The sequence below is a fragment of the Platalea leucorodia genome (assembly GCF_965183815.1).
Source record: "Platalea leucorodia genome assembly, chromosome: 4".
NCBI classification, from domain to species: Eukaryota; Metazoa; Chordata; class Aves; order Pelecaniformes; family Threskiornithidae; genus Platalea; species Platalea leucorodia.
In genome coordinates this window covers 28,580,001-28,592,845 of record NC_138826.1, presented here as the reverse complement: position 1 = coordinate 28,592,845, position 12,845 = coordinate 28,580,001, and the positions used below count along the sequence as shown (strand labels likewise).

Sequence of the window (12,845 nt, the reverse complement as noted above, 5' to 3'; positions counted from 1 at the left end):
AAAAAACACTGTTTCTGGGTTGCTGTATCATGCCAATTATAATTATGATTGCTGCAGAGACGTAATAACCTCCTACAGCAAATGATAAACAAGCTATTCATGTAATGATACTGAAATTCATTACAAAATCAATTGGTGATCGAGATCCTTCTCATCACTCATTGTAACTCAATTTCATCATCACAAAAAGTTTAGTGGTTTCAACATGTCAGAACCATAGTACTCATACAAACATTTTCACCTAATTGCCACAGAAAAGTGTTGATGTTTACATTTTGCCAGATTTTCTTTTAAATATTTTTAAGCATTTCACCAGCAGATTGGCCAAGTATAAATAAAGTATTCTACATTCAGATACTTGCAGACCTATCTATGTTGTTCAGTGCAATGGTTCAAAAGGCAAGAAACACTGTGATTCCATGGACGTTATGAGTAAAATTCTCTTTAATTCTGCTCCATTTTTGTGAAGCAGAACTAATATATTTCTTTTTGAACATTGACATTTTGTTATACCTGAGGCAAGGATGTCAGAAGGTAAAGTACACCTCGTTCCTTCACAGATCCCGTGTACTGGAGGAACTCTTTCTTTAGGTAGATGTCCATTCCATACTGCTTGGATAGCCTAGAATACTGGAGTATAGAAATGTTATTATGGGGATGTATCTAAAATGAAGAAAAATCTTCCACACCCCATCAGCTCCCTGGTGAGGCATGCATTCAACTGCTGTGTATGAACTCGAAAAAAGTAAATTTCATCATCTGTTTCTTTAGAAATACATGACAGTGTGTTATTACCTACCAGATTCTTCTGGTTTATGGAAGTCATTTCCAAACTCGCAGCAGTGAAATACATACCCCATGCCATAACGAATTCTAAAAATAGCACTTGTTTGGTCTTACTGTTCAAATACAGATATTAAAATAAGTATTTTCAATTATTTAAAAAAAAAAAAACCCTATGGTCTGATATTTTGGCACTTGCCAGAACTGAATGTTGAATACCCAAAAAATAAGGTCATCTCCTAATAGATACAAAAGCAGTTAGAAAATTCCTCCTTGTGTCCCATTATGATTCTGCTATGGTTTCTGCCACTGATTCATTACTGAGTATTGTCCATTTTGCATCCTAAGGCCAGTACGACATTAATAAAGACACTTCTTATTTGAAGAATGATGGAAATAATAAAAAATATTTCCCAGGACTGCAAATGTAAGCAGCAGCTGTTTGAAGATGCTCAGTGTTTAGAACAGAAAGGATCCCTCAGCTGAGAGGAAATAGCAAGCATAATACATGTGATGCAGTGTCCAAGTGCATGATTTTTTAAAAAAATTTTTTTAATGGCAAACCTTTATCAATTTTTACAGTAAGACACTCACAGCATGCATTGCCATATTAATTTCCTATTACCATATTATCTAAAACAAGAGTTTTAAACAAGGTAACTTATGAAATAGAGCTGTGTTAAGCCTGTGGGTTCTGTTTCCCCAGGCTTACTGCATCTCTATTTTGTAATTGGCTCTACTTCTTTCACTGGCTGCCAAAGCAAATGACGACCTGGGGATTTAGGGGATCAAGCCCTCATTTATGATAAGTCACAAAGAGAGGCAGATTAAAAGACAGCATGACAATATATTTTAAATATTTATCTCAAAAAGTATCTGGCAGTGTCATGCATATGGTGTATAGTGTACGTAGTAATATGTACTGATATTTTTCAGACTGTGGGACTTTCAAAGTGAATCTATATAAATTAAATATATCTGAAATAGATATTTAGTTTAATTGTATACCTTAAAACAAGTATTTCAGATGAATGTTTCAAGGTTGTGATGAATGGTTCAAGATTTACAAGCATATGTTAAGTTCCTCACCCATAGGTGGGGCCAGATTCTCTATTTTGCTTCTGAAAATCCTGCCATAGGAGCTACCACTTGCTGCTCCTTGCAAATCTGGCTGCAGAACTGACAGAATGGAAAGTGCTTAGTACACTAATAGGATAATAGTTTCTATCCTGAACAGCCTAATCTATGGAGAATGCCTATGCAAAACAGAACAAGAACACTAGACCAGAAACACTACTTTACTGGTTCTTCACATACCATACTAGTTTTATCATTTTTGTTTTTGTAGAGAATCTTGGACTCTAGACTGAACAATGAGAAAAAGGATTTAAGGAGACAAATCCTGTGACTTTATAAAGTTGCTAAGTCTCCTACATTTAAAAATATATGTCATTAAGTCATTCTTTACCACAGAGGTGGTGTACTTCAGGTTATTATTATTTTTCTTTAATTTTGATACTCAACATTTTAACTCTTTAGGTTATCCTTTTCTGCCTCCTTTAACTGAGGCTTTTTTTCCTGTAGCCTAAATATAGCAATTACTTCTAACAAAGGAGGTGTCAGTGCTATTTTCAGCTGTACTGACCTGATGCGTGACCTTGTAAGACTCATTGAAGCAGCCTGTAAGTTTTCCCTTTTGTCACCGTGATCTTATCTAAGAACTACAGACACTGTGTCTAATGTACAACACACAGCACAGCCTCTGTTTGGCATCCACAAAGCTAACACAAAACATCCCTTAAAGTTCCTACATCAGCAACCAAACCAAGTGCCCAATTTAATGCTAATTCCTTGTTTTCCTACACTCACTACCTCTATAACATCTGTTACAATCGTTCATGATGCCATGTTTCAGGTCCAGGCAAACCCCTACATAAGGACCCAGGATGCTCCATCCATGGTCTTACCTGCAGATTAGGAATCACCCTGCAAAATGTTTCTCTGTTCAATTAACTGAATGAGCTATCGTCATGCTCACTTTTTTAATCCAAACAAACATCCCTGAAAGGGGCTCTTAGCTCTCAGCAATGAATTAAAATAAAGGTTATCTGTGTTTTTCTTGACACTACCCTGTGCTTTCAATACTTCCCTTTTTAATCAGTGCATGAAACTTATAGTAGTGACTTCTGCAGGAACATTACTTTGAATAGCAACAGTCATGGGCTATTTTCACACTAAAACAAATGAGGATATAGGTTTTCCACTATTCTGATCATCCCAAAAGCATAGTTCATAAAAAGAGACTAAAGAAAGTTAACCTGTTTAACTTGGCACAGTAAATGCAGAAAGGGGATACAACTGTGTTGCATAAATCTGCCAGGGACACCCAGGAGAAAAGAATTATTTAAGTTGAGGCACAAAGCTGCCTGAGAACAAATGGTGTGAACTGGCCAAAGAGAGCTTAACTACTTGTGAGCAGGAGCATGATCAGTTTACGAGAAGTTTTGTATTACATGGATGCCTGCAGGAGCAGAAGACGGACCCGGTGGTGCAGTCTTGCCTTTTCCTGCATTAGGATGTGCTGAGAGCAAGGACATGGCTCAGGGGATGGGGCTGAGATAGATTTACTAGTTTGGCAGAAATGCACGCTGCCGTGAGCTGCAGGGAAGGGATGATCCAGGCTATCAAAGAGTATGGAGCTAGCTAGTTCTGCTTTCCAAATTAAGCCCTGACACTCTCCCTCTCCCTGCCCATAGACCTACCCTTGTACAGCAAGATTAAACCTATCTAACAAATATGACCAGAGTTGTCCATTACAGAGAAATGCAGTGCTCACTGCCTGCAATATAAATGCAAAACTTCTCTTCCTGGGACAGTCTCTCCACAAAAGCAGAAGATTGACACGTCTGTCTAGAGCACTGACTGTGCTCTCAAGCACGACAGTCTGAGAGCTTTGGTGGCAAACGATGCAATGTGCAGTTTGGTACGCTCCCTCTGTTCGCCCGGGTCCTGGCCCCCCGACCACCTGTGCTGCACATGTGTTTGCTCACTCCCCCCCACCGCCTTCCTGAGCAAGCCAACTTTTCCACTCTGAAAGGAAATCCAGGTACAGCTGGCAGGATGGGTTACTCCAGAGTCACTCTGAACAGGCAGTACATGAATGCAAAATGCACCCAGTTTGACTCCCTACATTCCAGCCAACAGTACCCTGCAAGTTTTTTGTGTCACCTTACAGCCCCAAACAGTCTTGTATTGTGCCCTTTGTCACGAGACACACTTCTTCAGTAGTATGCTACAAAAAACACAGTTATCCTTATTTTAGGAGCTCGAAGCTAAAAAAAAACCCAAACACCACAAGTAATTATGATGTCTCTGGATCAGCAGGCACCATCTGGGAACCAGGAGAACTGCTGCTCCTTGCAGACCCAACCACTTTGCTCTAGGGACTGTTCACCCCAAGCAGAGGCTCAGACACCAAGGTCCTTTCCCTGTGCAGGCCAGAAAGACAATCCACCGCTGGTGAGGCTGGTGGGGTGCCCTGGGTCAGCAACAAGGAGGGATTCATCAAGAGAGTGATTTGGCACTGCTGCTATGAATTGCCATTTGGCAAAGACGCTCTTTTCACTCACTGCAGGGAAAAGAGATTAGCCACAGAGTGCCCACAGTAGCCTTCATTAAGAGCTCCCAACAGTAGAAATAATACACTACAAATTAAATAGCTTGCCACTGTACTTCTCTTAAGCTTTACCAAATGCTTGTACATTTGTGGAAGTGTCTCAGTCATTTTCATACCTAGACTGATCGATAGGTGTGCATGTTTGTGTGTGTACAACTCAACGTCCTCGTTTTGTTGAAGACGCATGACAGAACCACCTGGTTACAAAACACATACAGCCTTGCCAGGCTGGCCAGGCTAGGAAGGAAAATCTGTACCTTCAAACTCTCCAAAACTCTGGTTCCAAACCAGACCCTCCCACAAGACTGCTTACCCAAACACTGACAGTCCGCCGTCTCCAATTCAGGTTCCTCGTAGCAAGAGTTTTTCACCAGGAGCATAATACCACAGTGCATTAAGTTTATGCCTAATTAGGTTTATCCTTTGTTTACAGGTCACTGCAATCTTTGAGGATTTAGGTTAGTGTAAACAGGTAAGAAGAAAATGCTTACTGACAGTTAACAACAACTAATATGAACATGAGTCATCTTACACAGATCTATCTGCTACAATTCACACATATTCTTCATTCATTTCTGATCAACTTTTACAAAGAAAATTAAAGAAATACTGAGAGAATGCAAAGCCATTTAAACTCCCTACCATGCAGGGGGTTTTCTGAACACCGCACTGGATTTTGAAAGCTGCTGCACTAATATCTTCAAATCGAATCAGCTTGTTATAGCTTGACAGGCTGGTCCTACTGCTTGACTGAGGGATGCGGGAAAGGGCATCCCTAAGTAACTCCTCATTACGGCTCACTATCTTCATTTCCCAGGTCTTCACATCCCCATTCAGGTAATCCTCCTCACCAAAATCTTTCAGTCTCTCAGGATTGATAGAAGGTGGCTTCTGCCCAATAAGGCCATTTCTTATCGGCCCATCCTTACAACAGTGAAGATCACAAAGTGCGGGGGCATCTTGTTTCTTTATTTTATTGTCATCCCTAAAAACAAATAAAAGAAACTTGTTAGGAAAGCTTGGATGATTAAAGGCTTGACATTTAGCGTTTAAGAAGGATGAACGTCTCAGTTGCTCTTTGCAAGCCTCAAATAGGCAGAACGAACTATTGCTGTCGTATTACCTTACCTTGTGGGTGGATTGAAAGTTACTGTAACCAGCCAGCTTTTAGAAAAGCCACAGATAACCTGGCATGTGGACAAACTGGGAAACCGTCATACCCAAGAAAATAAGGAAGATATCATCTATGCTGTCTGGGCAGCCAGACCTTCCTCAGTACCCAGGCTCAATCGGCAGTGATCCCAGTTCAGTGCTTCCAGAAATTTTGGAATAACTGGAGTTGTATTTCCTGTATGCAACTCCATGTTTTTCAAAAAAGGCAAATAGCTGCTGCAGAGCATTCCTGAATACTATTAATAGCAGTAACAATCGTCATTACGTTGTACACACGAGGTCTGCTTCTCTGCTCTTGCATACTCGCACAGCATACTCTTGGCAGCCGTCAACCGCCTCGTGACAAGAGGAAATTACTTTGATAAGGGATAACAATTATATCCTATAACAGAGCTAAAGAACTAGGTCTCCTGATCCGAGAGTTAACACTTCATAGATAAAACACCTGTAGATAAGATGACATTGTGATGCCACACAGACTTCCTTCCCCAAGAAACTTTGGAGAGACAACATTGCTACAAAAATTTGCCAGTTTTCCTACCTTTAACTGCCTTCCTCTACGGTCCACAGTGTTCAGGAGTTCACAAGGGATAATATACTGTGGTGTAGGATTTTGCAGCCCTACTAACAAATAAATGCAAAACTTCTAGGGATTCTTGGAATTTGGAGAGTAACGTGGGGAAAAAGGAGCATTAAGCAGAAGACCAGTGATTTGGAAAAGAGCTGATACCACCCCTGGTCTGTGGCCATGATTACACAGATGCTATAAGCCCCTCTACACAAAGGACTCAATATTAATCTATTTGGAAGAAATGGTTTTCTAAAAAATATACATGTTATATTATGTCAGAGATTTCAGCATCATCTCCAAGAAAAAATATTTACCATTTTCACAAAATAATTTGTATTTTACGCAGTTATTCATCTGCAGGGCTGGCTAAAGCAAATGTTGCCCTAGTTTTACAACAGTGATCAGAACTGTAATATGCATTGTAATAATTTCCAAAAAGAATTTAAAAACATTTAGAAACAGCTGCTTTTTGAGCAATTGCCCCACTTTTGGCAGGGTCATCCATTTTCTTTGTGGTCCCAATAATCTGTGCCAGTAGCTCTGCTTCCTATTACACTTCCAATTGTTCCACTGAGGACTTCACATAACAACATGGGCAACATAAAAGGTTTTGTTATTTGAATCAAGTAATATACCAGTAGCATCAATCATTCTGTATATCATCGCAGGAGACAAAAAAGGACAATTTTTGTAGCAAGGTCGTCACTCTCCGAAATTAATAAGATAAACACTAATTTTCTAAGATAAATAAATAAAGTATTTACACATTTGTAACTTGTTTATGTTGAAACTTGTAATTTTAAATATGCTCCCAATACCGTATCTTAAAGCTGATACATCCAAACAGGAGGCATTCTGCCTTCAAATTAAATATCTTACCAAGTAGCTCTATTCCATACTTCTCTGCATTTCTGCCCCTTTGGGGTTAGAGGGTTGGAACACTTCATAAAGACGTTAAGTTGTCAGTGTTAGTTCTCACGCATGCTAGTTAGCTTAATGCAAAGATGAGAATCAGATCAGACTGTCTCCCCGTGAACTTGTTACAGCACAGCCCCTGGCATAAACAACAGCTATCATCATCTGAGAGGCCACATCGCTGTTAGGAGTTCATTCCCTACCTCCCCCCCCAAAAAGACATTTTCCATATCACAGTAGCCCATAACCACTCCAAAAAGAGAAAAATACATCTTATCTCTAAATGTATAATCTAAAATCTTTAGCAAGCACTAGCAATGAATGCTATTTCTTACACTTGCAATTGGTTAAAAGGGTATACGTAGGGTAAAATACACAGGTAGATCAAAAATCTGTGATTCTTCTAGCTCAAATTTTTTTTTACTGACTGGCATTTGCGATAGGAGATAAATTCACACTTTTTCCTTGCATCTGTTGCAACCAACTACAAAAAGTCCATAAAAAACCCCAGCCAAAGATGACCACAAAAAGTCCATTGCTGAACCAGGATTCTGCGAGAAAGTACAAACTACAGAGTAATGCCTCACCACACTAGTGCTATCAAATATTTTTATCTGCAAATAGAAAGACCAAAATGGGATACTGATTTTTGGCCCGACTCTTGGATTTCCCTTTTTTGGCAGAACAAAAGAGGGAAGCAAATCAGATTCTCAGCCCTTGATCTGCAGCACTGCTCTTACGAACAGTGACTATCTGCTCAGGACCCTGACGGAGACAACACCTTATGACCATTGGATAAAAGGAACAGAAGTCAAACAGCTGTAAAATATGTGTAAGCTTTTCAAGCTTGAAATAGGTTTAAAGCACATCTGAAACATTACCATCTCAAAATTTAATCTGGAAACTATCATCCATTTGCATCTGAAAGGTCAGCAGCCTCATTACCAAAGGAATATCATCGTGCTATTGTATATGCGTGTATTGTATATATTGATTTCAGATGAATCTTTATTCTCCTTCTATGTACATATTTTTCATTTATATTAGCGAATTACATTTTTCCCTATTGAACCTGCCTGGGTGTGCCACAGACCTACTGAAAGCTCTCAAGCTCCCCAGGTAAGCAGTGGGTTGAGGCTTGATAATCCATCACAAACAGGCAACCAATAACCCTGTTAGGTCAGATGCATTTCTCCCCCCAAACACAGTTCCTATGCTTGGCGCAGATCACCTCAGTATGAATTTCTTTTGCAGAAACAGTCAAAGGAGGCAGCAAAGCATGCAAGTGTTCGCAAAAAGACAGCACGTGATTTCTCATGCACGGTAAAAAAATATGGCCCCTATTCTAGCGATCATGCCCACCAGATGAAAGTCTGAGCCAATATAAACACAAACCCCAGCATTATAAAACATTGCTCCTTTCAAATGGATCACTTTTCCTTATTTGGAGTTTGTCTAGGAAAGTTTTAATGAAAAAGTCTGTTTATTTCCAGCCATAAACAAATATCCAGCTGGTAAGCTTTGTTACATGGTTATAAATGATGACATTTTACCTTTAAAGTGATTAGTAAAAGCAAACATGAAAATACAGTTTATAAACCTACTTTTTCAAGAACAGCTGCTCAGCATAACTGCAAAAAATAAAAGAGAAGATCCATATGCAGACATTCCATAAATAATTAAGGAACTGGAAAAAATATCATTTGTTTAGACAGATAGCTTTACATGGTTTAAAGTCTCAAAGCTAGTGCAAAGACAGTATGTGCTGAAATGTACTCTTAGAATGATAAAAAGCAACAACTTGGAATGAATAATTTTTCTGTTTCCAATTTGTTTTTTTGAATATGCTCATAATTTTCATCAAGTTAAATAGCTGGGAAAACAAGTTTGGAAAATAATAATATTAATAAACTAAGAAATTAATAAAAACAACAAGAATAATTTTTGGAAGATAAAATGAAGTAGTAGACATTATATACATTAGATATATATATATAATATATATATATATATAGACCAATACCTAAAGACCGATACCTAAAGACCACAACTCTTGCCTTCATTACAAGAAGAAATGCCCAGGCAGTGATCCTGCAACAATGAGACAATTACACGTCCCCATCAGATGAAGCCCACGCAGATTGCCTTCCTCAGGATCCATGAAACAGACTAAACAGATTAAACTGATATACCGGATCTCTCCAGCTTCTAAAACTGAAGGAGCAAAAAAGTCTACAAAGTCACCGATGTCCAGGAAATAGCAAACTGGGAAGGATTAGTCGCTGGTTTTCCCAGTATAAATGTTAGGGGGAGATCATATGAAAGTGTCAGATAGAAAATTTAAAAGTTCCCTTCTTACAGAAAATAATTAGCTTGCAGAACTCATTGTCACAGGATGCTATGAAGGACAATGGTATAAATGGGTTCCTAAAAAAACTGTGCTACTGTATGGAAGTAGGTCTAATAGTGACCAATAAACACATCATTCAAGAAGCAAGCCGTGATTCAGGAAGCCCCTAAGCACTTACTTGGCAGACTCCATGAAAGTATATGAGAGGAAACATCTTAGGTGGCTTTTATTTTTCTCCAAGCTCCTGTTACTGGCCACCACTACAGAGAAGACACAGGGGTAAACTGCTCTTTGGTCTGACCCAATGTTGCCATTTTGATTTGCAGATGTACCCAATGTCAGCATTTGGCCCATTTAGCAGCTTTTATACCTCTTACAAAATGAGTCACAACAACGCGTTTTGAGGCAGAAATGAACTTGGAATTATGGACATACATTCCCATGTTACTGTGCTGCTTCACAGATAGAAATTCAAGTGTCACAAAAGGAAACAAAGAAATTTTAGTATAAGACTGAAAACTCAGCATTTCTTTGTCATTTCTACAGCAGTTTTTATCATCTGCATTCACAACAATACACGTTCACCATGAAGAGGGACCAACAGTATGGTACAAGTTCTGTAGAGTATTTTAGCATCTTTATAGGTCTACACCATGACAGGAATTTCGAACTCCAATGCCTGACTTCGACTGATCAGTGGCGTGGTGCAATCTGGCAAAATGTTAAGCTTGAATACCACTTCAAACCATCCCAATGAACTGGGGCTAGCCTGTAATTAACTCATCAGCACACATGCACACATATGCACGTTCCCTACATGTGGATTTTTTTATTTCATTCTTTTTTAATTTTTTAAGGGTAAGGGTTTCTTAAGCTCATATCTATCTGCTGCCATCATCTTCAGGCTCCCTGAACACCTTCCTGGAGCACACCGAGCAACAGACATTGGTAAGATACAGTTTTAGACATACTTATCTGCTTTCTGGATAAATGGGCTCAGATCTTATGCCTGCAAGTTCAGAATACTTATTACAGCAAAAAGTGACCCCTTTAAAGTCACTTCTGTGTCATTCCTGAAAGAGTTGAGCAGAGAGGGGTCACGTACTGGGGGGATGAGGCCAGGCGAGCAGCCTGCTGCAGGTGGCAGTCTGCTCAGCTTATGACTGAGATGTGACTGGGGCTGGGATCTCCTCTCAAAGGAGCGAGAAAGAGGTAATCCCAGAACATGACAGAGAGGGCCCTTTCCCTCATCCAAATTCCTCTTTTACCCAGAACCTCCCCAATTCCATTAATCCTTCTTATTCCATGTCCCCAGCCCCGTCTCCCCTGACCCTTCCAAATGCCTGAGCCTTCCCCATCCCTCTGATACTTTCCCCATTTGTTGCAATTCCCTTTCCCAATAGCTCCTAAACATTCCTGTTCCATCCCAACTCCTCTTCTACTTTTTTCCCCCTCCCCAAATGCATCCAAATGCTGCAATAGCAGCAATTCTTAAAAGCGTCTCAGCAGCTTGTGCAAGCGGGTCTTTATGAAAGAGAAATGATGGAAAAATTGAGGCTTGCTGAGATACAAATGGCAAGAAGCACCATAACAGATGTCATCTTCACTGCTAGTAATTCTAGGTTACTGCACTGCATAGCGTTTGGGTGTCCTCTGCAGGACTACAGGGTGACAAGTAAACTCTCCCAGGCATGGGGAAGGAATGTGCTAGATCTCTCTTTGACAATACAGTTAAAACAGATCAAAGACAATATTGCACTCAAACACTACTTTCGTGTATTATCGTTATTTTGTATAACACTGGTACTTAGAAACACCCGGTTGAGACTGTATCACTCCAACTTATGGCAATTACAGGGTGGAAATTTAAAATGCATCTCTGACATTTAGATACCTAAATCCTACACAAACTGACTGTTCCTAAATCACATAGGAATCACCAACATCTTCCCCTAAACAGAAAGAAAAATTCAGTAAGTATTAGCTCAACTTTATTGACAGAAACTGGGGCACAGACAGATCGAGTGACTTGCCTAAGACTCCTGCAGGAAGTTCGTAGCAGGGCTGCTTATCAGTGTGTCTTAAAGACGGAGAGATCAGGGCTTAGTTACTAGCCTGTATGACACAAATGTTGGGGGATGTATGCACTGTGACCGTCCAGCATGGATAGGTACATAATAACCAAGCCTTGAGATTGAGCAGGCATTTGTAACTCTACTCACCATATAAAGGTCTGACAAAACAGTGTGATATTACACCAGCAACAAATGCAAAGAATGCTCAAGCTCACGCAGGGAACAACCAAGCTGCATTATCACTTCTGATAAAATATCTCCTTACTTTCAGTAAGTCAGATTTACCAGAGCCTGAGCCTAGTACTACAGCTGCTTTCATCTGTGGTCATAATCCATTGCCAGTCTCCTGTACACACCGCTGAAATGTCATTGCTTACTGCTGGCAATGGCAACTGGGTCTCAGCTGCTAAATAGGTAACATGAGAAAAAGTAATTTGAAAGCAAGAAGAACTCAGAAGGTCACCCCTCTTGGTTACCTCTGCTTCAACACCTTCCAAGTGTCGCTCAAGCAGACCCATCCCTCTGAGCAGTTCTTACAGGACATTCACAGCTGTGAATGTCAAATGATCACTATCAAACACTGCACACAGTTTGGCAGTTAAAACTCTTCAAGTAATTAAACTTTTTTCCTCTTTAAGTTAAATGTATTCTGAGTTTAGGGGTTCTCCGGTGATTAACATATCTCCATAATTCACTTTATTGTAATAAAGAACAAATAGCACAACCCTAACTAGAGGAAAGAGTTGTCCTGTGATGAAAGGACTGGTTTAAGATTCTCAGTTCGCTGCAGAACACATCATGTCATGTGTGACTTTGGGCAAGTCATTTTTTTCAATGCAGAACTGGGATCTTGTCTTCCCCTTTGGAGTTCCGTGAGGGTTTATTAGCAGCATTGACCCCACTGAAACAATTTATGCTTTAAACATTACCGACATCTGCAATTATTGGCAGGATGCAGGAAATGAGAATTGCCCCTTGTTTATACCACATCTGGCAACACCAGGTTGTGATCTTGCTGGTGGTGTCCAGATAATAAAATTGGGGGAGAAAACAACTATGCAAAAGGTTAAGAAGGAGGTTGTGCAAACACAACCATGCCACAGGGGAGCATGCCCCCCAGTTGGTGCTACACAAGGGCACGAGACGTCTCCTAAATTCCATCTGCACCATCCAAGCCTGAAAACAGGAATTCAAGAAGACCATAAGCACCATAACAAAGACAACTGCAGAACACCTGTAATAACAGGATCTGATACAGGCTATCCCAAGATAAATGTTCAGCAGTCCATCAGCCTATATAGG

The 12,845-nt window shown here is 39.9% G+C and overlaps 1 protein-coding gene across 1 annotated transcript in view; it reads right to left on the bottom strand.

Annotated features, from left to right (window-relative positions):
• LOC309589202 (L-threonine ammonia-lyase-like) overlaps positions 1-12,845 on the bottom strand; it is a gene marked incomplete at its 5' end in the record, with an annotated part of 28,436 nt that overhangs the window by 15,257 nt on the left and 334 nt on the right. Inside the window, 3 exons of the mRNA XM_082309152.1 lie at positions 514-630; positions 5,102-5,444; positions 8,723-8,749. Of these exons, the coding sequence (XP_082165278.1) occupies positions 514-630; positions 5,102-5,444; positions 8,723-8,749 (487 nt within the window). The remainder of the gene's footprint in view (positions 1-513; positions 631-5,101; positions 5,445-8,722; positions 8,750-12,845) is intronic.